The sequence below is a fragment of the Desmodus rotundus genome, chromosome 4, assembly GCF_022682495.2.
Source record: "Desmodus rotundus isolate HL8 chromosome 4, HLdesRot8A.1, whole genome shotgun sequence".
In the NCBI taxonomy this organism is placed as follows: domain Eukaryota; kingdom Metazoa; phylum Chordata; class Mammalia; order Chiroptera; family Phyllostomidae; genus Desmodus; species Desmodus rotundus.
Window position 1 is genome coordinate 134,109,865 of NC_071390.1, and position 27,654 is coordinate 134,137,518.

The 27,654-nt window shown below is 40.1% G+C and overlaps 1 protein-coding gene across 1 annotated transcript; it reads left to right on the top strand.

Annotated features, from left to right (window-relative positions):
• Positions 1-27,157, top strand: BMP3 (bone morphogenetic protein 3). Its single transcript, XM_024579122.4, has 3 exons — positions 1-991; positions 15,650-16,560; positions 23,082-27,157. The coding sequence occupies exons 1-3, from the start codon at positions 670-672 to the stop codon at positions 23,271-23,273; spliced, it is 1,425 nt and encodes a 474-aa protein (XP_024434890.2). The 5' UTR covers positions 1-669; the 3' UTR covers positions 23,274-27,157.
• The last annotated feature ends 497 nt before the right edge of the window (positions 27,158-27,654 follow it).

A 27,654-nucleotide genomic window follows, 5' to 3' on the forward strand; every position in this document is an offset into this window, starting at 1 on the left:
CTACAGTGGGTCCCAGCAGCCACAGAGGGAGAGGGTAAGACTGGCTGCGGACTGTACAGATCAGGCAGAGAAAGAACTAACTCTCTCTCTCTCTCTCTCTCTCTCTCTCTCTCTCTCTCTCTCTCTCTCTCTCTCTCTCACACACACACACACACACACACACACACACACACACACTCACTCACTCACTCACTCAAAACTCCGCTTGGCCGCACCACAGCTGCTCCAATCCCAGGAAAAGGCGAGCGAGCGGGCCCGGCGTGCGCACCCCTCTCCGCGCCCCACGCAGCGCTAGTCCGGGTCCCCAGCGCCGTGCTGCAGACGGGTGTGCCGGAAAATTAAGCAGAAAGGGTAAAGACAGATCCTGAAAACACCCTGCCACACACGCCACAACTTAAGCTCTTTCTCAGCGTCGGAGTGAAGACGGCGCCTGCAGCGCCCTGCGACGGTGGAAACCGCGCCGCTGTCGGTGAAGATCCCACCTGCCGTTCCGCGACACACCAGAGCAAAAAGTGGGGCTGGTCGCTGTCCTGCCCAGGCAGTGCCCGGGGCTCCGGGCGCTCTCGCCCCAGTAGTTTGGAGTTCAACCCCCGGCTCAGTCCCCAGCCCCTCGAGCTCCGGAGTGTCCCCCCGCGACGCAGGGAGTGGACGCGCCACCGGGACCTCGCTATGGCAGGGGCGCGTAGGCTGCTCTGTCTGTGGCTGGGCTGCTTCTGCGCTAGCCTGGCACAGGGAGAAAGACTGAAGCAGCATTTCGCGGAGCTCAGCAAGACTGCGCCAGGTGACCTCTCAGCAGGTGGCGTTCCCGGCCCCGAGCTGCGGCCGCACGACAAGGTGTCGGAGCACATGCTGCGGCTCTACGACAGGTACAGCGGCGGAAAGGCCCAGGCAGCGCGGACACCAGGGTCCTCAGAGCGGGGCGCGCAGCCCTTGCGCCCCCAGCCCCTGCGCGAAGGCAACACTGTTCGCAGCTTCCGAGCTGGAGCAGCAGGTGAGTGTCCCGGGAGCACCTCTTTCTGCGGTCCCGCCTCCGGTCCCCCGTGCCTCCTCGTCGGGTCTAGGCCCTATACTGCTACCTGGAGACCTTCCCTCACCCTCCGCAGCTGCCCTCTGAGCCCTTCCTCCCATCACACCCCGCATTTTGCCAGCAAGTAAATCCAGGTTTAGAGTCCCAGATGGGAGAAGTAGAGAAAAAAAGGGCTCAGAGCAGTGGAGGGGGTCTGCTGGAGGCACTGCGGGGGGACGGAAACGGGCTAAACACGCCCCCCTGCACACACACGTGCCCAGGGGAGCTTCATGCCCGGTGTGGTTGGAGCCCCTCTGAGGTGCTCATGTGGATGTTTCTTAAGTCAGTCAGCGGAAATTCCCTTGGACTGGGCTTTAGCCATGTTTACACGGAGGCAGGTGTCATTTTATGCCAACCGCAGAGCACAGAGATAAAAGTCACACTTGAACTACAAACCTCCCTCCCATCTTTTAGACAGCCGCTTCTCCAGACCTTGCACCCTTCCTAACTCGCCTCCTGTTACTGTAGTTGACACTTTCTAATTGATAGTCCCTCGGTGGCAAACAAACACACGCACTACACCAGGTGCTCCGGGTGTTTCTATTATTTAAAATCCATCTGGGCATATAGGGTTGTACCATCCACCCTGGGAGCAGTGGGGGTGGGGGAGGAGCCGTGGATGTAAACACCTCTTGGAATCTGCCCATGAAAATCTGCTCATCCCATTTTTCAGCACACAGATCACTGTGGTCTGAAATTCATGGCTTAACAAGGCTTCTCCTGGCCCCTGTGGTGAAGGGAATAACTTATGCTAACAGCCTGCCTCTCCTGTGCTAACAGCTTGAGGGAAAGTTTCCTGGACATTAACTCGGTCTCCATGCTTTGAGGATGCACCAGGCTTTTTTGTTCACTGCATTCACGATAAAGGGAAACATAACTGCAAAGCCTGTCTTCAGTGAACCGTTGAAAAATAGCCAAGACTCTTCAAGTACGGAGGCAATGCCTCATGCTCTATCAAGTCTGTCAGAATCGCTAGAAAGAAATCTCCCAAAGCTTTGATATGTAGGACTCCTGGAAAAAAAGGAAAACCAAAGCATCCATCAAGGAAAGCCCCAGGTTGACACTGTAAATACACTCTAGAGCTCTTAAGCATGATGACATTTACAATAAATGTGAATTATGCTTTCTAATGCAGAAGTCTTTAGCTAGAGGCTGAGCTGAACCAGATTTCACTTTCTTCTTCAAACCGTGACCATAACCTGAAAGGAGCTGGCCTCTGCTAAGGAAACAGAAACCTGCTCTGGGTTCTCCATAGAACACCAGCCACTTGAGGAGGTTGTTCTGACAGCTGACCACACCAGTGAATGCGCTGTTTACTTTAGTGCAGGTCTGAGGGCAGAGCTCAATGAAGGAACAGTGTGGGAGCAGCAGGAATTGGAAGGAAGCTGGGTGGGCAAGGCAGGTGGATACAGGAAGATACTCAAGTCACTCTTACTTTGACGCTTACTTTCCTGGTAACATTCTTAGGAAGCAGCTGAGGTACCCAAGAGATGAATAGTATTTTTTTGTATCAAGTTTTATTTTTAGTATGAATCACAAGCTTTGGAAGTGGAATGTGACTTTGCTTCATTCACACATGTTGCATAGTTTTTGTTGTTTGTTTTAGGGTGAGTGAACCCTGAGTGGGAGATGGATAAGGATTTGAATAACTAGGGTTCTGTATGCTTTTTGGCTTCCACTCATTTCATGCATTATAATTTCAAAGTGTCCCTTATCAGCCTCACTGTAGTCTTATGCCATCAAATGATAAACTCTGATATGGAGGCCAGAAGTTCCCTTGAAATGATGAATTGCAGCTTGGAGCATATATACAAGGCTGTGTGCCTTGATAAGAACAGCAACCCCTTTAGCATCCTAGCGACTGTCTTAATGACTTATTCATCAAACGTGGACACTGGTTTTTGTGGAAGCGTAAGTGTCACGTTACTACATTGGAGACTCCTGGAGAGGCGGTTCAGGTTGGATCCCTTCCAAGAGTGTTTAGTTACTAACACACTAGAAGGACCTTATAAGAAGGCAATTCTGGCTCTAACAAGGCAGGACTCCAGCAAGGTGCTAAGGCTTTCCTGTGTGTCTCTCTCCTTTATCAGTATCAACATTTCCATAACACCTTTTATCTTGTGACATATGTTTTGATGTAGGTGAAAAGTGCTGTTTGCATTAATAAATTAGATATGTTTTCTAGTGCATGGTGTTTAGATTTCACAACATATGGGCTTCTCTGTGCCAACGGTATTCCAGATTTTAATGGAATGTCAGGTGGTATGCTGTTTATATGGAGTAGCTGCTGATCCAGCAGACTTTCCAAGTGCTTATTCAGGCTGAGTTATAGCCTTAGAGCCCTATTTGCTACTTGGAACATACCTGATTAAAATTATTTATTGTTCTAAACCTAGAATATCTTTGGTTGAAATTTAGCTGCTGTGGTCTCCCTCTGATTACTTTCTACTTAAACCATTACTGGATGGTGGGTGGCATTCATCCTAAATACACTCTCTGCCAACCCCTTTCTCCTCTCTCAGTGTTATGCAGTCGGTGTGCCAAAACCGTTAAGTTTGGAACGCTCGTAAGTCTTTTTGTGATGTGTAAGAGTTTACATAAAGACAGGTTTTATCTTTCCTTTGTAAAAGGTAATTTGCAAAATTATCGATGACAGAGAAGTTCAGCTTAAAAAAACATACCATCTTGAAGGAAGACAAGAGGGATATGAAATCAGCTTTTATTTTCATCTTAGTTCAGGTTGTCCTTGGCTAATATATAATAAAAGAAGAATAGTTTACATGAGGTTTGCTCCTGGCTTGATCTTTTAAGATACATACTTCGTGTTCATTAGTTTCTCATCCTTCCCATAGTCAATCTTATTTTTCTTCATCATAAATTTAACCTCTTTAGGAAAAGCAATTAAAGCACACAGGTTCTTGTTAGGAAACTGTCATCATTTTAATTTATGACATGTAAGTACAAAAAATGCATTTCAGTGGGCATGTGTCACCTTTTTCAAAAGCAATCACACAGGGTTCATAGATAAAACAAAATAAAATTGAGTTATTCCAGACCCCATAGTGAATGTTTTTTCCTTCAGTGAGAAAGGGGAGAATCTTTCTTACTATGACCAAAAGTCTTTAAACATAAAAAATATCATTTGGTGTGTTTCTGAAGTGCTAGGCTAAAATATAAGGCTTTGGGAAAGACACGGCTAAGGAGGCATTCCTGTGAAGCACATGGGCCCGTGGGTTTGATGGCAAGGGGATATAGTATCTGTATTAAAACACAGTTACCTTGAAATTCATGGCACTTAGAAACCAGGCTTGAAATTAAAGAGTGCTTAGATGATCTGTGTGTTTCTTCTAAAGACAATAGTACATCTGGAGAGGGGGAGGTGGCTGTGCAGCTGCTTTGAATTACACACCACTTGGAATACATGATAGTCCTTAATGAAGTTTTCACTGTAATAGGCAAGACAGCTTTACAATCTCTGACATTTACAAATCCATAATACTATGAATTCTTGATTATCCATGCTAATGGAAAGGAGAAAGAGAATGGGTTATATATAAAATAATTTAAATTTAGATTTTTCATATAATTAGACACACCAAGATACCATGAGGGTCAATGAAAAAAAAATCCGCTAAGCAGATAATTCACTCAGGGAATATTTGTACATTAAATATATATATATAATTAAGAATATATAAAAGAGTTGCATACATTTTATCTAAGCAGTGGATGTTGATAAGCACTTGATTGACCCAGTTCAGGTTGCTCTAGAAATAAAATAGGGACATGAATGTCACCTATGCTCATAATCACTTTGAAATTACACAATTTTGTATGCGAAAGCGGATTTAAAGAAAGCAAGTCCAACTCCTTCTGATATGGAAAAGAAGTGGGTATCATGATGTATTTGCCCGATAATTTTCAAACATAACTGAGTTCATCTCAAAACCTATTATTTCTAATAATCTGATCTAATTTTCTAGGAGAAAATTTTGTAAAAAAGGGGTCTTTGGACATTGTTAACAGGTTTTACTTAAAATCAGGTACCATGGTCAAATAAGTTTGGAAAAAATGATTAGTTTTCTTTTTTGAGGGGACTTTTCAGGGCCTTGAAGTGCTAGTGAGTTTCCTTAAGGCTGGATATCTTTCTTCCCAAGATAGCATGTTAGAGAGCTGGGGTTCTAAGATATCTAGTCCCGGAAACAATGGTTCAGGGCCTCCCTAATTTCTCAGGAAAGAAGATAAGCATAACTCAAGTAAAAACTGTGTCATTTCTCATTTAGTACCTGTCTCAGGATGCTTACCTATGTGTTTACTTTTGGACTGGGCTCCAATTTGATTTGCATCATCTTCCTGCTCTCCCGTTTTAAACTTCTGTGGGTGTAATTGTTAACAGTCTCTCTGTCATTAAATTTAATTTTCCCCATGTCTTTATAAATTCTTCTTCATTGTTTTCTATAGGATTGATATTTATTATCTTATAACTCATTCTTTTAAAAGAAAAGCTACTTGTGGAAAAATTCTCTAGACATCATATACATCATTTTGTTAATGTTTTATAACCATTAATACCTTGATTAAAGACACATTTACTCAAGAAACCAATCCAATCCCTTATATAATTCCATTGTTAGTTGTACTTATTTGGTATAATAAAAGCATAGCTATCCAAAAAGCCTAGTAAAAATTATTGAGCAACTTGGTATATACTTTTGATTCACTTTTCAGGGTCTTTGTGCCATAACATCAGAACTTTTCTCCCCAAATTTTGATGGTTTCCCCACCTATTCAATGTGTATATATCCTAGTAATCAGTACCTTAATAACTTTATATTGGTGGTAGTAGCAGAAGGAAGTTTGGCATCACAGAAAGGTCTCAGCCTGAGCTTTCCTATGCCAAGTTTTAATTTAGAGTGAATTTTTAAGATTATGTTATGAATCCATGCAAATAGGATTTTGTAATGGAAACACTGACATAATATTAATCAGCGACACACGTATGCCAGGATAATATCTACTTTGGGCAGCAGGAGATGATGACAGTGTAACTGAAGAGGCCTCGTGTGTGGAGCGTGTTTAGTGTCAAGTTTCTAGTGTACTCACACGCTGGCAGTCGTCGCGCCCCGGCACACGGGCACACAAAGCAGTGCTCCTGGTAGCCCACATGCTCAGGGTGATATTTTTAGAGGCATGGCTGTCTCTTTATTCGTCTAAAACATCCACACATGGGTCGTGATCGTGGTGTGTTTATTGACTCCTTCAGTTTCCCGTGCCCACGGAGCCACAGTAAACACAACGCCACGGTTTTACCTCTGAAAAACTAGTGTTTGGACAGACTGATCCTACTGTATTACCAGCTTCAGGAAGTTCTTCTTACCTTACTGAGTTGTGTTAAATACTTCTTTTATAAAATAATTGCGCCCAGGAGTTTTAGAAATGCAAAATTCTTTGTCCAGTCCTCTGACTTTACAGTTAAACCAACTGAAGACCAACATGATCTTATTTGGTTTTCCTTCAAAGAATACTTTAATTTAATTGCATGGAATTGGTCTAAAGACTATTTAAGTTGAATGTAATTGCTGCACTTAGGCATGGGTTAAGAAAAATGGTTTTCAAGTAGAGAAGAGATTTCCAGAGCTTTGATTTTTCAATTGCCTTAGGCTAAGAGTTAAGAGATATAAATGTGAATTTTGGCTCAACTGCTAATTAATAACGTCACCTAATATTACTAGGCCTAGTTTCTTCAAATGAGTTAAGTCACACCTACTGTGCTACTCAATTGGGATGGTGAATCTCAATTGAGAAAATGAATATGAAAATGCACTACAAGTGTAGAAGCCCTAATATAAATGATTTATTCTTAATATTTTGAGTGATTATCTCTTGCTTCCCACAAAACCTTAAACATGCCTAAAATGTTGATAATGTGCAACTCTTTGGAACACTAAGGATATATCCAGGTGGCAATGTAAACAGAAATAGATGACCTCTTGTAATATAATCTATAACATCCCAAACCTACATTCAGGAAGTTATTCTTTTTGTCCTGACCTTGGTGGCTGAATGGAGCAGGGTTGTACTTTTTAATAGTGATTTCTTGAAGTTAGTTGGTCTAAAGGTCTGTTCTCTAAATTAGCAGCATCAGCAATAATGGGAACTTGGTAGAAGTTCCCTAGCCCACCGAAGACCACCTGATGAAACTTGGAGGAGGGGCAGCCCAGAGGTCTCTGTTTTAACAAGCCATCAGTGTGATTCTGATGCATGTTTAAGACACACTGCTCCGAGTTCATGCTCCTAGAGTTTTGAGTGTCATATCATTACCAGCATCAGAAATTTAAGACTCGTTAATGTGTGAGTCCTGGTCCTCGTGACGGGTCTTCCCATGAACAAATGGTTTATGAATTTATATAAGGGTATGCTTCTTTCACTCTGGAAGTTATATTACTGTCTTATGACAGTTTTGGCCCTAAAGAGGGCTTCACAATAAGTTGACTTCTTGCCCTTCTTTCGCAGCTGCAGAGAGTTTAATGCCTAATCGATTTGCGAGCAGGAAAACTATGGGAGCAGAAGCCTAGAAAGCAAGTCTCATTCTTGTATTTTGAGGCCTGGCGTTGTTTGCCACCCAGCAGACACCCAGTAAATATTTTAGTTGAGCTGAATTAGCTGTTGAAGGGACTAGATGAGATAGTAGAAAAGCTATCGGCCAGGTAGCTTTTAAAGGATCCTTTAAAAATTAATTTGCCATGGAAGAATTTCTCACGAAGAATTTTACCATGTGTATGTTGAATGGAAATAATATTCTACTCTATATACACTGTTCTAATAATGCTTCTTTCCTGATGAATGGAAAGGAAACTCTACACCATACTTACACCCAAGGCAGGCTTTTGCTGACTTTGGGAACTTGAAACTACTTGAAAGTTTTTTCACTTTGGTGTTAAGTAGGAAACACTTTTGAATTGGGTAAGTTTACGCATTTGTTCATTCAACAAGTTTAACAAATATTTTTTGGGATATAAATGCTCCATTCTGTGCAAAGAATTAGAAGTTCAAAGATTTATAGGATGTGGGTCTACCCTCCGAGAGCTCACAGTCTAGGAATGCCCTTGGGTGGAGGCTAAGAGGAGATAAACTGATTAATGAATATTTTGCTATTCTAGAAAAACATACATTATATCATCTTTGGCCATGTTTTACTTGGGACAGAGAGAATGGTTGTTTTGAGGTCCCATAAAACTCAGTCATTTGACTGGGACTCTGCAAGAAAAACAAAAATCTGTGACTTGGTGTTCTATTTAGAAACACTCCGTCTTGCCTTTGCCCAACAACTGAGGGTGGCAGAGAAAAACTTTGGTCTTGACGTAGTAATCCGCAGCAAGTATTTCACCAGTGACTGTGGGTGAATGTGGCCCTGTCCTAGGCACCGCTGGCATTTCTAGCAGCTGTACGTTGTTTAGAAAAAGAAGTGGGAAAAAAGTTGTTGGTAGTTACATATTTTCTGAATGACTGAAACGTTTTTCCTGCTCCGTGGTGATTTAAGTAATCATTAAGATTTCATTCAGTCTATTTGTTTTAAAATCAGACTTTACATAAAAAGCTTTCCATCGAGTGTTCTAATTCCCTTTGAAAACGTTCTGCAGGGGCCGGCATGAAGGTGAACTTCCACCTCCCACTCGCTGGGCGCTGCCTCAGGTGCCGCTGGAGAACAGCGCAACCGTTGCGAGAGTGTGGCTGGTCCTAAGTCACAGTTTCCTCGCTGTGTCCTTGGTGCCACTCACTTCAGGTGCATGGTTTTCAGATAAAAACAAATTGACTTTCTGTCTTCATTTAGTAGTCAAACTCCTACAACAAATCCATGTAGATGAAAGAAGACCTGGCTTCCTCTCCCAAATCAATTGCTAGCTAACTGGTCCCTCTTTTTTGCTTTGCTATAATGAATAGACTGGACTAAATCTGTTTATTCATGAAAGAAGTATTTACTGGGCACAGCTTATGAGTTAAGCCCTATGCTAGGGGCTGAAGAGTCTGGTGTTAATTACTACAGGGCCTTGTCTTTAGGGAGTTTATGGTTTTAGGACAGAGCAACAGTACGATGGAAACGGTAATAGACACAGGGTCTGAGCCAAAGGAGTGGGTTGTCATGACAAGCTTGCTTCAAGAGGTGATGCCTGTACTTCACTTTACAAGACAAATCTGGAATACAAGGAAAGCAAGGGTATGTGAAGGCATTTCAGGTGGAAGCAACAGCAGGTGCAAAGTCCTAACAAGTATGCAAAGGGAAGGATGGCTTATTCATAAACTCACCTGACTTCTAAACCCCTTTTAAATTCTCAGATATTATGAAACTGGAAAATTCAAAATAAGATCATAATGCCAATGGCAAGTCCTAAATAGATTGTGGTAGATGTATCTCCAACAGGGAAAATTCAAGCTGGTGTCCGTGCCAGCAAACAGTGAGAAAACAGCACCACCTATTGGTTGCTATGGTTTGGCATCAAAAATACTTCTTTGGGAAAAGCTGGAAATCAAGCTTGTTGCATAGTTCCTTGAAAGGGATCCGTGAGGTTGTGTACTTCACCTCTCACCCCCTCCCTACCATAAAGGGTTCTTCCTGTAACAGTCCTGATTTATGATCATCTATTTTCTGTTTGCTCAGTCCCACAGAAGGGTCTCCATGTCAGGCTAGACCCTTAGACCGTCGTGACTTACATTGGCCTGGATTTTCCCACCATTCAGCCATCACCTGCACATCTCATTCTCATCTTTGACACTGGAAAGGGAAACCCTCATCTTTCCGCAGCCCCTCAAGTATTTGCAAACGATTCTCATGGCACTGTTAAACCTTTTTTCCTCCCATCCATGTATTTTCTATTTCTTCCAGTCAAACTTGCACAAAAGGAACCAGACTCTTCAACATCTTGGTTACTTTCCTAGTTGCTATCTTCTATAATAAACTAGTTAAAATGAGAGCACCCAAAATTAAGCATGCAACTCTAGATATAATTGGATTGGTGTGGCATATAGTTAATGTTTCCTAGTACCTAAAGTCTATAAACAGCCTAAAAATGCATAAGCTTTTGTTTTGTAACCTGATAAAACCCACCATTTCTTTATACTATTATGTCATTTTATTCTAATTAATCAGAAATTACCTTGGGTTTCAGATTCAGTAATTCCGAATGAATATGCACTGAAGCATTTCAAAAGAATAGAAAAAGTGGCCCTGGCTGGTGTGGCTCAGTGGATTGAGTACCCCGCTGCTAAACAAGGGGTTGCCAATTGGATTTATGGTCAGGGCACATGCCTGGGTGTTGGGCCAGGTCCCCAGTAGGGGGCGCGCAAGAAACAACCACACATTGAAGTTTCTCTCTCCCTCTTTCTCATTCCCTTTGTCTCTCTCTAAAAATAACTAAATAACATCTTTTTAAAAAATAGAAAAAGTGAACACTAAATCATTTTTAATTCACTCTGAATATAGATATCTGTATTCATAGATAAATCTCTGCTACAACTTTTGGATAAGAGGAAGAGGAGCCTACTGCAAAACTCTAGTTATTGAGTATGGGAAGATACTCATTTGAAAAATTAAATTAATATGAAATCTAAAAGATAAAAAGTAATGAGAATAATTGAATAGATATTATTATCACATAGTTCTACTTGCGGGGAAGTATTATCTTACTCTTATTTATTTCTCCATACTCATTTGCTCAAATCCATGCAACTCTCATATTACTGTTTTTGTCCATTGTAAATACGCACTATTTGTTGGGTTGCTTTCAGAGAAGAACATTGACTTGTACAGAACTTAAATGCTTTAAGGTCAGAGAAAGCAAAAATGAAGTGTGGGTTAGAAAAATCAAGGAGTGGTTTGTGGAATGGTTGAGATTTCAAGCTTATTGTTTAAAAGAAGTGGGGGGAGGGAATCTAGAACTGAAAGAGATAGTGAGTCCCCTATCTGGGTGGAAATGGAGAGCGCAGCAAAGTCATCGCGTACTGGGCATGCGACACCTATTAGGAGTTAAATGTGAAATGACCATTCTTTTTCTGAACACAGGCAGATTAGATGTCTGTTAGGACTTTAAGTAACTAGGGTAATTTGCAATATTTTTTAAGTTTCTATTCAAAACATTGGAAACATTGCTTATGCAAAAGCTCTCAGATATCCAGCATTGTATTACTGTTCTCCCGCCATTCCCTCCCCAACACTCCCTTTGCCCTTCATTCTTAAAAGTCTGGTTCATAGGTGCCCTCCTCCCTGGGTGTCCCTCTTCTTGATGGGCAAAGTTAATTGCTCCTTCCTCTATGCTCCAAGAGCATAGTTAACACCCTTGACAGCAAGTAGCATCGTCATGGTGCAGCTACCTGCATATTGCTCATTAATTTCCCCCGCCACAGTGAGGACAGCAGCTATGGCTTGTGCAGCCTGAGACCCAGCCTGGGTTCCAGCACCTAGTAGTGAAAAATTCCTATCTGTTAAGTAAAACATGTGTTTTGCTTCAGTTCCTGTTCTTTGTTGGTTGTAGTGGATATTTATGTGTAATACCCAGGTTAACACAAAGCTATATATATAATCACTATGCCATAAAACACTATTGCTAATCTGCCCATTTCACTCCATTTAGAGCAGTTTGTTGGTCTTAGGCTTGTGATTGCAGATGGAACCAATTAGGTATAACTGGAGGAAAAGTTAAGAAGTAATCACCAAAATTATCTTTATCTAATATGTCCTTGATAAGGGAAATATGTTGCATTCCAAGAAGGGAATTTTTGCCCAGTTTACGTTTTGGTTTGCATATTCATGGTTAGCAAAATCCCAATTCTTCACTGCATTTAGAAAAAAAAAGGATGCCTTTTTTTCTTTCCCTTTGGACTCTATGACTACTAAAACTGGTGGTTATTGTAGACCACCACTGTCCAATGGAAATTTAATTTAAGCCGCAAATGTAAACCACATATATAATTAAAAAAATTTAGTGGCCACATTTAAAAATATGAAAAGCAACATGTCAAATTAAATTTAATAATATATTTGAAATATTCTGTACCAAATTCTGAAGTGGGAAGTGTTCTCCACACACACAAGCAGGGTTTCAGAGAATTCAACTCAATTCTTATGCTATATATGCAAGATAGGATCAGATTCCAAAGGTAAAGGGCTCTGTCCCACTAGACCAACCTCCACTTCAGATGCTAATAGCCAGCCCGGGTTGTTACCTATTCTTCTGACCAGCTGGCTACATACTGGAGACTCCCAGGACCCCTTCCCCCCAAATATTTATGTGTTCACCAATCTGGACCCTCTCCAAACCCTATTTCTGGTGGGGGTCTGGGAGTATGGAGGCTTCATTCATGGGCATAACTGATGAAATCATCAACCTTTGGTGTTAACTTCAAGCTCCAGGCCCCTTCCCCTCCCCAGAGAGGTGGGGACCTGTGGGTGTGGAACTGAAAGTTTAACCCTCTAACCACTGTATTGGGTCACCAGGCAACCAGCCTCCATCCTTACCTGGCCTCCTAAAGTCACCTCATTAACATAACAAAAGGCACCTTTATAGCTCTCTACCCTTAGGAAATTCCAAGGGTTTTAGGACTTCTGTGCCAGAGAAAGGAGGAAGAACTTTCAGGGTCCGGCACAAATAGCTCCCCCATTTTATTACAAAATCTTAAGCATGTAATTCTGTAACACAACAATGTCACATGCGAGCACACCATATGATATTTTATATGAAATGTCCAAATTAAAACTATTAATTATTACACCCATATTATTACCCTACCAACCACACTCAAGCAAACCTTACTTTTGCCGGACCCTGTATATTGGGTTGGCCAAAATGTCCATGTTTTTTCTGTTAAAAAAAAGACACATTTTTCATTTTCACCAATAACTTTATTGATTTGGATATTTTGAGTATGTCGGCTATCTCTTGTGTGGCATAACATTGATTAATGTCTCTATTTGATTGCTATCAACTTCAATTGGTGTACTCTACTGTGGAGCGTCATTCAGCAAGAAACCTCCAGCACGAAACTTCACAAACCACATTTGACACATTCGATCAGTCACAGCCCCTTCTCCATACACTGCATGAATCTTTTTTTGCATTTCAGTTGCATTTTTACCTTTCTTGAAATAATGAAGCATAATATGCCAAAAATGTTAAGTGTTTTCTTCCATCTTCAATATTAAAATGGCTAAACAAAAATTCACCAATTTTGATGTTTTTTTTTTAAATGTACACTTATATGACAGCTGTGACATACAATCTAACAAAGTTGTTTCTAGTGAACTTATGGGCCATTAAGTGTACTGGAAACGTCTTACAGAAAAAAGCCAAACAAACTCTTTGTCCAACCCAATATTTCTTATTATAAATTACATAATCACAACATTTAACTTACTAAATCCAAATATTATCCTTTCAACATGTAATCAACATAAAATAGATTAATGTGATATTTTAGCTTCAGTTTTGTACTAAGTCTTTGGAATCCAGTATGTATTTTACATTTATAGAACATCTCAGTTTGAACTTTAGTGTCTAATCACTATGACACTGGACTGTGTAGTTCCGATTAGCTAACACTCATTGAATTTTTTCTATGTGCTATGTGCTTTACCTGCATCTTTTCGATTACTTCTTTTTTGTTTTAAGTATCTTTCAATTACTTCTTACAACTCTGTAGCTGATACTACTGCGCTCACTTTACAGGTGAGCAAAGGGAGACTTCAGGAACTTAGGTTATTTGCCTGAGGACAACTATTGGGCATGGTGGAGCTGGGAGGAGGCTTTAACTTCAAAATGATGCTTTGCATTAAAATGAAAACCATCAGAAGAGGGCATGTGGCAGATTTCTGAGACATTTATGGGAAGATACTGAAAATTAGTTGCAGGGGTGGGAGCCAATTAATAGCAAGTCGTAGGTGTCTAGAAACATGTTTGAAAGAAGGAAACAGTTTGAAGCAAAATGTGTGGGAAAGGATCAAAATTAATTTACTCATTAAGACACTGATGCCCCTCATAGTTCATTTCTTCCCTGCCCAGAGGCTCATTTGCTAACCATTCGACTGGCACATTCTTAGACTGAGTTCTCTTCCCTCCACATTTAATATCCATCTGCCACACGAAGTTTGGATAAAACTATATGCTGTGGTGACTGGTCCAAATTGAGACTAGAGTCTCTGAAGAACCCTGATGCCACAGAGGCCTGTAAAACATTATCCTGGTGTCATGAAGTTTACAAATGTGCACAAGTGGCAGTTTCCTCCTTTTTCCTTCACATGATATTAAAAATGAGTAAAATATATTTCACACTGCGCTTCTCTTGTGCTGGGGGACTCAATACACTCATTTTAAATTTCCACATCTTTATAAAAATATTTTGTTTTGACTGAAGTATGTGTTTGATTAAGAACATAATTTCACAGTTGTGTGTATGTTTCTGAAACAAATATGTATACAAAACAAGTGCACGGAGGAGGGGCTCTGGTGGCCATCCCTGAACTGGGTTCTTGAGGCTAACCTCAGCCTTACCTCTTGGTGATCTTAAGAGAAGGAACCAATCTTCCAGCCTCTGGCAAATGCCAGTCTGCATTTAGTTTCTATGAATTTACCCATTCTTGGTATTTCATATAAATGGAATCATACAGCACCTTTTATTTCTGGCTTTTTTCAGTTAGCATAATGTTTTCCAGGTTCACCCACATGGTAGCATACATCAGTACTTCATTCCTTGTTATAGCTCAATGATATTCCATTGTATGGATATACCCATCATCCTCGGCTGTTGTCCTGTCATAAACATGCTTGCACCTGTGCCTGAGTACCTATTTTCAATTCTTCTGGCTGTATACCTTGGAATGGAATTGTGGGGTCACATGATATTTCTGTGTTAAACTTTTTGAAGGACTTCCAAACTATTTTTCACAGCAGGTGAAGCATTTTACATTCCAACCAGCAACGTAAACAGGTTCTGGTTTCTCCACATCCTTGCTAACATTTGTTATTTTGGTTTTTCACTAGTGTAGCCAGCCTAGTATGTGTCAAATGGTACCACACTGAGGTTTGATTTACATTTTCCTAATGACTACTACTGATGTTGAGCATCTTTTCATGTGCCTGTTGGCCCTTTGTAGATTTTCTTTGGAGAAATGGCTATTCTATTCCTTGCCCATTTTTTATTGGTTTGTTTGACTTTTTGTTGCTGAGTTGTAATCTGTGTATTCTGGATCCTAGATTTAACAATTCTATAATTTGAAAATACTTCCTCCATTCTATAGGTTGTACAGGCTTTCTTGATAATGTTCTTGGATGCACAAAAGTTTTAATTTTGATGAAGTCCAGGTTATCTTATTTTATCAATTTATCTATTTTTTTTTCCTTTTGGTGTGTGCACATTGGATGTCATTTCTAAGAATCCATCACCGAATCCAAAGCCATGAAGTTTTACCCCTGTGTATTCTTCTAAGAATTTTATGATTTTAGCTCTTATATTTAGGTCATTAATTAATTTTGAATGAATTTTTATATATGGTATGAGGTAGTGGTCCTGTTTACTCTCTCTTTTTTTTCTTCCTAGGAACCCTTGAAGGCAAGGGTCTGCATATTTTTAACATGACTTCTCTAACCAAGTCTGAAAACATTTTATCAGCCACACTGTATTTCTATATTGGAGATCTAACCAACAGCAGCCTGAGTTGTCCAGTGTCAAGAAGATGCTCCCATCACACCCAGAGGAAACATGTTCAGATCAATCTCTCTGTATGGATCCTCAAATCCAACGGAAACCAAAGTCGACTCCTGGGTCATCTTTCAGCAGATGTGGCCAAACCTCATCGAGATGGTGCATCTTGGCTGTCTAAAGATATCACTCAACTTCTGAGAAAGGCCAAGGAAAGTGAGGAGTTCCTCATAGGATTTAACATAACTTCCAAAGGACACCAGCTGCCAAAGAAGATGTTATCCTTTCCTGAACCATATATCTTGATATACGCCAATGATGCTGCCATTTCTGAACCAGAGAGTGTGGTGTCAAGCTTCCAAGGTCGCCGGAATTTTCCTACTGGATCTATGCCCAAATTGGATAGCCACATTAGGGCTGCCCTTTCTATTGAACGGAGGAAAAAGCGTTCCACTGGGGTCCTGCTGCCTCTGCAGAACAATGAGCTTCCTGGTGCAGAATATCAGTATAAGGAGGATGGGGTATGGGAGGAAAGAAAGCCATACAAGACCCTTCAGACTCAGTCCCCTGAGAAGAGTAAGAACAAGAAGAAACAGAGAAAGGGACCTCATCAGAAGAGCCAGACGCTCCAGTTTGATGAACAGACGCTGAAAAAGGCAAGAAGAAAGCAATGGATTGAACCTCGGAATTGTGCCAGGCGATACCTTAAGGTGGACTTTGCGGATATTGGCTGGAGTGAATGGATTATCTCCCCCAAGTCCTTTGATGCCTATTATTGCTCTGGAGCATGCCAGTTCCCCATGCCAAAGGTAGTCATTGTTCTTTGCCCCGTACTTCTTATTTCCATAGAGTAGCAAGTTGAGAGTGTGTGTTTTTATTTACAAATCCACGTGGATGCTTATTTATTGCAATCTAAATTAGAGTTGGTATTATGGTTATGCTTGGTTTTTCTTTAATAGTTGTTAAAGTTATATGAAGTCAGTATTGATACAAAGAGGGATATGAGAAAAAATATATGTGTAAAATATGGGGGGGGTTGTGCTGCTTCCAAATACAGTGCATATTCAGCTACACGGCCTATTCAACTCTATGAATCTACACCTGTCTACAATAAGCAAGTCCCAAATGGTGGAAGGCTGACTTGGAGGGGTTATTTAGAGAATGAGTGGATGTCGTGGGAGCACAGGGAAGGACTAAACTGGACTGATGTCCTGATGCAGAATGTTTTTTAATAGTCTCTTCTGAGATGAATTGGGTCCACAGGGTCAAGATCAGTGTTGGCCAGGTAAACTCACCTCATGAAATACACCAGATGTTTATTGCATGTGCTTCCATAATAAACATCAGAATAGGATACAATGACTCTGGAAAGTTCTTCCAAGACTCATTTCCACTAATCAGAGCTTACCTGTGTCTCTTTCAAAATCAGTAAGGACTGCACTTTATCATATCAGTACTAAGTATTCTGACAAAGGTATTTTCAGAATCCTCCCTAACCCCATCTTGCACACAAGTCCAAGTGACTGTTCTCTTTGCATTTATAGGTAGTAAAATGTAGTAGTGCCCTCCGACTTTCATTTAAGCTTATTGCTATGCTTTCATTCTTAGCTTATAACAGTTTGAATTTCTATTATACAATAAAAACATAGAATTCAGAGGAAGAATAGAGGATTTATTTTTGTTTTGCAAAGCTTGAAGTGAATCAACTTTTGCTGTCATATAATAACAGAGAAAAAAATCATTTGCCTCCAAGAGTAACCGCCTTCTGTATATAGATCTTTAAAGTAGCATGTTCATGCTCCAGTCCCGTGGTCATCAGGATGCTAACGTACACACACATAAAGCGAAGGGCCAGTGGCCTGTGCAAAGCCAGGCCAGCCCCAGGGCCATGCACTTGACTGAAATTCCATTTTCTTGTTAGAATGTCTCAGAAGAACAAGCTTTCTACATTTTCTGAGACTTTCCCAAAGATTTTTTTGCAGATTCCATGTTTTGTAAAACCCAAATACATAGCAAGGATTATATATATTTACAATTATATAAAAGCCTTATCTTTCCTAATATTCATTTCACTGATCAAACAAACATCATTCAAACTAGTATAGCATTTAAAAACACACCACAAAAATGCCGAACATAACAGACAGTGCTGAACACTTTGCAGAGTGGCTTGCTTTGTGGTGTTGAACGGCAGAAATGGATTCAAAATCTGACTCTAATCCTAGGATGACTGATGTTAAGTGGGCCTCTGAGTCTTCCAAATAACCGCTCTCATTCTCATAAACTGTGATTTCCCTGGGTAGCCTGCAGAAAGCTTTTCTCTGCCCTTCGGACTCTGGATTTGAGGACCTGAGGGAGCCGTGATCATGTGGAGGTATTCAGTCAGTTAGCTTTTCAACCCCTAACTCTAGAGACCTGGCCTGGTCTCCATCCCCCCAAATTACCCCATGTCTTGTTGGCTGTGCCTGTTTTGATTGCTCAAAAACCTGGCTATTTCTTCAGCAGAAGTTTACCCTGGTTCTCAATGACTTAAGAATAATAATAATTAAAAAACTTCTGAGGGCTAAGTGAAGAAGGGCAGGAACAAGTTGAAGGAGAGCAGTATGTTAGTGCAGCAGGATGATTAAGTATGCATGCTTGGTCATAGGTGGGCTTCTTAACCTTAACGAGCCTGCCGACCGCCTGGGGGTCATGGTAACATTCGGGACCTGTTCCAGTGCCCCGGGGCAGCGCCTATGACTCTGCATATCTAACAAGCTCGTAGATGTTGCTGCTGATGACGGTCCAAAAATTACACTTTGAGTAGTAAATTCGAGAATCAAATCCTTTTGGCTTAAATCTTGGTTCACCCTCCTAGTAGATATGGTTTTAGGGGGAGATTACTCAAACTCTCTGTGTGTTAATGTTCTCGTCTGTGAAATAGATACAATAATCAATAATAAAAACAGTATCTACATAATAAACACAGTGGGAAAATGAGATACTAGACATAATAGGCACTATATGAATATTTGCCACTGACATTATTATTAACGGCCACTGCTGAGACTGTGGAGAACAGCGAGCTACGTGTAGGGGCTGAAGAAAGACCCCATAGGGTAAGGGATCAAGAGAATGAAAAATGTAAGACAAGAGAAGGTTTTGTAAATGTTTCTAGTCCCTTTTTAAACATCACGAAGCCTAAAATAGGATTCTCTCTGTGGGTTCTACAGCCTGTAAGCTCTTCCAGCAACCTTTCTTTGGAGAATAATAGAATCAGGAGAGCATCGGGTGCAGCAACTGAACTCATCATAATATTTGTCAAGACTTGGAATGGCATCAGAACTCCAGGGAGACATAACAGGGATAAGTGTGGAGTTTTCTCTCTGAGCTTGAGATTTCCCTTTGCCAAGTGGAGAGTGGAAGTTTGGCTGTTACATGGAGTTCTCGGTCTCTCATCACCTAGTGTGGATCTGCTTAACTCTTAAAGCATTCTGGTGGTTCCCTTTAAGCCTTCCAGGCTTCCTGGCTTTCAAGTGGTAAAGTCACCAAAAGGAAGGGAAACATAAAGCAATGTGAAGCTGCTACATTAGGGGTAATTAATCAGCATTGCCGTTATCAGCACACTGTCCAACCGGTAACCAGAGTGAACTGTTTAAATAGAAATATCGTCCAAGCAACAGAAGAAAACAAGGTCTCTGACCAGATCAGTACAAACACATGTGGAGTAACTGAGGCGCCAAAGAACCTTCAGACTTCAGATATACATTTTGCCCCAGAGAGAAGTTCTCCCAGGCCAGACTCCTCTGCCGGCCCTCCTTCTTTTTGGCTTCCTGAGCGAAAGCCTGCTCTATATGGCCTGGGCTCTGCGTCTGCAAAAGTCGGCAACCTGTTCTGTAATTCAGAACAGCTGTGTTCTGCCTTTCCCAAATTCCAGGCTTTGCCCTTTCACTGATTCCAATTAGATAGTTTCTGGGCTATCACACCCATGTGGGCTGGACTGGAAGAGTGTGGAGCAAAAGCCCACAGCCCGGGTCAGGAATGAAGGCTCTTAGCCGATGACATACTCTCCCCTGCTAACGCATTTGTAATCAAATTCAACTCGAGGACATCATACGCAGCTTGGCAGGTGCGGGCCTGACCAGTGCAGATTTCATTCGCAGGCACGACAGTTTGGATTTTTCTGATTTCTAGCTCTCACAGCCAATCTGTTCTCCCAGGGAGAGACCCCTGGAATTCTGCCTTCAGATGAAAAATACCCACGTAGCTAAAGCCAAGTCATATGCCTTTGCCTCTCTTCTCACCACCTTTGCAAAGATGGAAAACAGAGATTTCAAATGAAAATGATTGAACCATTGTTGCTGACAGAGGCCCCAGAGAACCAACAAGGATTAGAGGAATGAAGTTATGTTTGCATGGAATGGTGCAGAAACTAGGAATAGCAAAGACACAGAACTAGACAGCAAAGAATCTAAACACTTTGAACAAGTACCCTATATAAAGAAGAAATCAAATTGTACATTTAATGAGTTCAAAATGACACACCCCCAATTAATTCCCTGCGATTTCCAGTTCCAATCTCTGCTCGTAATTATGAACTCTAAAAATCCTAACTCTTGATGTACTGAGTTACCTAAGCAAAAAATCACCTAAACTGATGAAGCCCTGTTTCCCCCTCATTAAAAAGGGATCCTGGGGAGGGAAATAACACAGATTTGCATTTGTGATTAATAGATTTCCTAATCTATATACAGAGAGTCATGAGAAATATGATCGGAACTCAAAAACAAACAAAAATTATAGACTGGTGATATGCTTCAAATAAGCAAATTCCTGCCTGGATCTTTTGTGCATGACATAATTATTCTTGGTAGTGGCAGCTTGATCAGAGGATTCCATAGTGAAAAAAAAAGGGGGACACTCCCTGGAAAACTGAGAGGTTCATGATAAGACACACCAACCGAGAATCATGGGCTTGTACCGTATTTCATGAGCCCACCAGAGACTTCTCATAGTTTCTGAATCTATCATTTGTGAGTTAGAGCACTGAAAAAAAAAAAAAAGGACAGGAATTTTCCTAGGGAACACCCATGAATGTTTTCCATATCTACTCTGGGTCATTTGCACAGAACCTTTTATTTTTGTTGTTCGGAATTATTTCCATAGAAATAGGTAAAGTGGAGTGTATGTTATTTCTTATGCGTATTTCATCCACTTAGTATTTATTCAGCCTAAAGCATGCCCTGTTCTAGGCTTCCAGAACAGTGTTTACTGACTGAGGCCTCATCTACTTAAGTAGATCCATTTCTTAGGAAATGTAAGTAGTTTAGAGGTCATTAAAACATTAATAATAACAGAATAAGGTCAGAAAAATTATTGATTTAAAAACTCTTTTGGGGCATTGTCATAAGCTGTTTGGATGATTGAGTCTTAAGAATAGATCGATAGCCCTGGCTGGTATAGCTTAGTGAATTGAGAGTGGGCTTTGAACCGAAGGGTCGCCAGTTCGATTCCCAGTCAGGGCACATGCCTGGGTGGCGGGCCAGGTCCCCAGTGGGAGCCACGTGAAGGGCAACCACACATTGATGTTTCTCTCCCTCTCTTTCTCCCTCCCTCCCCCTCTCCCCAAAAATAAATAAATAAAATCTTTAAAAAATAAAGAATAGATAAATAGTGAAGTGTAGATGGCGGCAAAAGTTTTCTTTGGAAATCACCAATACTGATGAAATAAACAGTGGCTATAGACCTCTATTGTACAATACCCATTGCAGTTTGTGCCAGTTACCCAGGAGTTATTGATGGTGGAGAGCACATGATAGGCCAAATAGAACAACATAAACTTCCTTCAAAGCTAATTAACTGAAAGTTAGCATTTTTGTAAACACATACTTAAAATATCTAGGAAGAGCGAGTAAAAACCCATTGCCCATCAAGACTAATTTTTAAATAATTTATGCATATTCATAACAAAGTTGAAGTCTAACCTATGGGTAATTTTTTTCATTAAAATTGAATGATGGAATGAGATAAATCAGACCTTTTTTTTTCTCTGCCAAAAAGAATTGTTAAAAAAAATAGCATGCCATCTTTCTATATTATTTGCTTCTCCCTTAACTTGTATGTACCCTTAACCTTTTAGCTTTTGCCAGTTTCCCACACTGGGAGTTTTAGGGGCATGAACTCAAAATGCCAGTTCACTGCAGCAGCGGTGCCTCTGAGCCATGAGGAACATGGCTCGAAACCCTGAAATCAAAAAGCCAGAGTTTTGACCTAAATCCTACTTCGGATTCACACGTGATCTCTGGCAAGTTACCAAATTTTTGTTCAAAATATGCTGAAAACGATACTGGATTCACCCGTATAAAAAAGACTTTGGGGAGAAGTAATGTTGGAAAGTGTGGCTTTTCTCGTGAAGTTCCTACCACTCTGGCAATGTCTAAACACCCGGGGCTCGGAAAACTGACTGCCCTTCAGTGCTGAGCAGAGCTGTAGGGCATGCTCTAAATCAACCACGTGTTCCCTGTGGATGTTAATGGTCTCATTTGGCATTTTCTCAGGGACAGATTTTACCCAGGCTTCTTTGGTCACATTTCAGACGTCCATGCGATAACCTTAGGCTCCCTACCTCATTCCCAGCGGATATGGCCCCCTCTTAGAATACTACCAACGCTAAGTGTGAACCCATGGAGCAATAGTGACCCCCAGTGGCCACTGGTGTGGTCTTCTCAAGCCCAATTTGTGCTTCTAAGGAGAGGTGAATAATTACTTAGCGGAATAATCACCATCCAATTCATCTTGGTAGCAACTATTAAATAAATCAGTGCCCCTTGATATGGCTGTTTTATTTCTAACAAAAAAGTGTAACTATCACCATAGCAGCGGCAATAATGTATCACAGGTAGGGTGCTTCTTAGGGTTCTTTATGATTAGCATAGGATTTAGAACAAGTCGTTTTTGTTGCAATCCTACTATTGAAAACATTCTAGGATATAATAATCCCATTTGGGAACTAAGTCACTCAAATCCTCACTCTACCACTTACTGGCTATTTGACTTTAGATGTCTTACTTAAGTTTTTTGAGTCTATTTCTTTTCCTGTAAAATGTAAGAAATTGTAGTTGTGTTGTGGGAATAGAGATACTAAGTATAACATGCCTGACATATAGCAGGCACTTAATAAATTATAACCATTTTAGTGATGGTGATGTAGGAGATTGGCTGAATGTGTCAGGATGCCAGGGCTTTATGAAATTGTTGAAAGGAGTTCATTATGTATGCATTTTAGTGGTGCAGGGCGAAGAGCGGAAAAACAGTTTCATTTAACGTGCTCGTTCTCCCATTTCTTTTCTAGTCTTTGAAGCCATCAAACCATGCTACCATCCAGAGTATAGTGAGAGCCGTGGGGGTCGTTCCAGGAATTCCTGAGCCTTGCTGTGTGCCAGAAAAGATGTCCTCGCTCAGTATCTTATTCTTTGATGAAAATAAGAATGTGGTACTTAAAGTATATCCTAACATGACAGTAGAGACTTGTGCTTGCAGATAACCTGGCAAAGAACTCATTTGAATGCTTAATTGAATCAGTTTATTTTTATGGACTTTTTTTTTGCACTGTCAACACATTTCATTCCAAAAGATTTTTTAATACTCAAAAAAAAACGGGGGGAGCAAATAGACTGACAATTTCTACCATGGAGAACTGGACTGTATTTGTTTCTGAATGTAACTCAGTGCAAGGTTTCAATAAATACAAACATCTATTTCTGTTTTAAAAATCACACGAGGAAAATGATAACTCAAACTGTTTTTAGGACTGTTAGAGAACACAGTGATTTATTTTTGTAATGGGCTTTGAAAATAGATTGGAAAAACAATGATAGCTTATCCTTCATCTCCACTCATAGAGAATCAAATACTTTCCTATTTTGAAGTAGGCTTATTGCCTTAGATTCCTGAGCAACTCAGTAAGTGCTAAATAATCCAATCAACTTTGATGTTTATCTTAAAAAGATTGGAGACTCCTGTTTACCTGTGTTTTTCTGCACTGGGCAGGGAGTGAACAGTGGAGGGGCAAGTGTGAGCCGCGTGTCATGGTGCACGCGTGCGTGTGCACTGCCAGGTGCCTGTGCCCTTGTAGGAAGGTTTGTTTAACATGGTTTTATAATTTGGCCTACACAGGATTCTTTGTTTTTTTAATTTCATGTTCTGGCAAGCACCATTCAATTATGAGAACTTTACCAAAAAAGGATCGAGTGATCCAAGAGCATGTGCAGAGAGTTACCGCTTGGCCCAGCCATTTAATTGGAAATGCAGTTGTTTTCATTTCATTGCCTCCCAGAAAAGGAAACCAGCAACCCCATTTTCCAAAATCCAGATGTAATTCCTCTCCTATACCTCTCTTTGTATGTGCTTTCCTTTGTTCTTCCAAGTTGAATTCAAAAATCCTTCCTGAAGCCATTCAATTCTTAGTTCTCTTGCTATGCATTTACGACTTGTGAAGTAATCAATCGATATCGAGGTTCAAAAACTGATGGAATATTGGAGATTTCTTTAATGACAGATTTAATCGCAATCACACATTCATTATCATTCTTCGGCCACATTCAGGTCCAGGCACTTTTTCATATGGACCAAGACTTTTGACTCAGTCATGGAAGGGTATTCTTTAGCAAAATTCACTAAAAATTACCCACCAAGGAAAGGAGTCAAATACAGATACTTTGTTTTCTCTCATTTCCATTTGTCATAAGTATTCCCTCTTACACTTTTTGTCCTTGAATATTGTCTCAAAATTTTTTCACTCGCTGTGAAAACATTCAGAGATGTTTTCAGACCATGGATTGTTATTGATGTGATATCTGTGGTTAAATTAGTCCTCATCTTACTTCAGTCTCCTCACCGGGGTAGAGATGACCAAGCCGTTGCAGAGGCTGCGAAGTGTCAGAAGACGTGGGGCTTGCTCTGTGTCTGCCTGTAGTCCTCTATTGCGGCTCATCATTTAATAAATATTTATTGAGCATCTGCTTTGTAAAAAAACTATATTAACCATGTGTCTTTGGCGTCCTAAAATGAAGAGTCTGTCTAACTAAGCTGGAAAGCCCTTCCGGCACTGAAAACTTGGGTGTATAATATTGGCTATATCAAACACAGCTTTCTTGAATGGATGATATGAGATCGTAAAACATTGCAAGTATCGCTGTTCATAAACCGAATGCAAAAACATTCTACTCTTCAGTGCTCGTGAGTGTGGAAGTCTCTGTTTCAGTAGTACTTCTATCTTATTGGAAACCCACTCAAAGAAGATTACCATGAAAAGCAGCTCTTCGATACTTCTGGAGTACACAAAGCTCAGTGTTCACGCGCATCACGTTCGGGAATGAGACACACCAGTTCTAAATAATAAATTAAGTTCTGGTGCTTGAGTTACTATGTTTCTTATAGTTCATCTTTTGTTGTTGTTGTTCTGGTAGAATAAAGTTAAGGATTCAAAATGAGATAGGTGATAAAAAGTACTTTTAAAAACTTTTAATCAAACTGTAACTGAATAAAAATAAATAAATTAGTTAAAAAAGAAGATGCAGACAACTGTAACTGAATAAAAATTAATTAATTAATTTAAAAAAATAAAATAAAAACTTTTAATCAAAAATTTGAAAAGAACATGATATAATAGAAGCAAGCCAGCTTGTGGCCACCATATATCCCAGTCACACTGTTTTTCAATAAAGAAAACTTATTTTTCGTTGGTAGATTCGATGAAGCTTTTAATTAGTTTTCTTTTTAGAGGTATTTCAACCAAACCTCTAGCAATTCCCAGTATTACATTTCAGTCTTTTTCTATCCAGACTTGATGCCCACTTATTACAAATTAAAACCTAAAATGGCCCAAAGTGCTCTAAATAATAAAAATGCCCAAGTACAAACTAGTTAAGATTTTATTGTAAGTGGCAATTTATATGACAAAACTGCAACATGGGGAAAGAGCTTAGATGGACTCTCGGCAACCACAGGCATCCTTGGCCAGCAGCTCTGTTGGGGCGGCAGAGTCCCCATCAACTCCTGCATCGAGGACGCGTGCCGGTATGAACAGGAAACGTTTCACTCCCACAGAATAAAGGAAGGATACTTTTCACTAGTGGCAGTTGTAGTAAATGAGTTAAGATTTTAATTAATAAAAATTTACTTGAAATAGTTGGAAAATGAATCAACTGTTTCACAATTTATTAGGTACTAGTGTCCATGTAATTGCTACATAGATTTTTTTTATAAGTCTCCTGATATAAAAGTGGCAGTAGTGAGAAGTTGCGTTTCTAAGGCCATTTCTGAAGCCACGTGACTCTGTCTCTGTCTCTCTGTCTCTGTCAGGTTTCTGTCTGTCTTTCTCCCAACCCCCACCCTGACCCCACTCCTGGATGTGAGGCACAGAGGCACAAACACAGTCACTCAAAAAATGAATTTTTTTTCAATAACTATTCTCTTGAATTCAAATTCAGGGGCTGCCAATGTCAATATAGTATTTTCAAAGTATTTTACTGTAATCTGTGTAAATAATATACAGTTTACAGGATTTGGGGCTGTGGAATTGCAACTGAAGACTGGACTCCCCAGGTCTCAGGACTGTTCCAGATACAGTTTTACATTCGCCTAGCTACGTATGCACCAAGGATCACTCATTCATTGATTTTTACCTTAATATTTCTGAAAAGAACTCCTGTCGCCCACTTAAATATTTTTGTAGCTAATCATATGTGTATAATACCATCACCAGTCTGACATAAAAAATGTATATAACAACATTACTCAGTTTAGTCCTTCTGCTATCACTTTTCTCTGTGCTAACAAGTAACTAATGTCCGGATGTTGACTTCGTGCTGAATCAAAGTCGGGTTAGAGAGTAGCTATGCACTCCTGATGCGTCAGATTAAATATGAGATTAGATAAGAAACCTTGGCTAAGTCTGACTTCTCTGTATAGCTTTTTTCCCCTTAAGAATTGTATTTTAATGTAGTTTATAGGTGATTAAATGATCCCCCTTTTCTAAGAGCCAAGCTTTCCGCCTAGTTTCTGTAAATGTTTTAGTAGAGAATTTAATGCTTGTACAGTCAGTGGCAATTTTAAAAATATATATTATATATGTATATGGAAAAACTTTAAAGATGCTTTTAATTTATTTAATGATTGTTGCCTTCCTACAATAGTAATAATTTTCATCCTTTGATGGTGAGAAAATAACTCTTTACGATAGTTATTACATGAAAAGTGAAATTTGGGTCATTGGTCAAATCCACTCTCGGGGCACTGTGTAGTGAGTCTGGGAAGGACGCTTCACTACTGATGCAGAAGCTTTGCTGGCCTTGTACCCTTTCCTCCAGTGATGGAGAGCTTTCCATGACATGGTATGGAAATAAAAAACTGCTTAATTGAACATTCCCTCAGAGTTGAACATTTTTAAACTCAAATGGTATTATGAATGGAGCATCATAATCTACTATCAACATAACATGATGAACACTGAAAAATATTGAAATACACATATAAGAGGAAAATTCTTGTGTCTTCGAAAGTTGAGAAACCCAACTTGAATTATTCCATATTTCTCTCTTATTCCTTTTTTTTTTTTTTTTTTTTTGGTATTTCTTGTTTAACCACAAACTCCACATTTCCTACTTGGAGAATTTGTTTTTTCTGGATGCCTGACTCACTGTTTAAAATATAATTTTATGTCATCAGTCATTGTTCCCATTTTAGAATGATAAGCATCTAAATTTAATTAATCTGATCATTGAGATGTATTTGACCTTTTTTTAAAGCCTAAGGCTTTCACTTTTAAAAAATGACCTGAGGTTAAAAAATAAAATACGCTTTCATATTCTTTTCACTTTTTTAATCTATTCCTGTTAGATTTTTTATACTGTGATATTTAAATA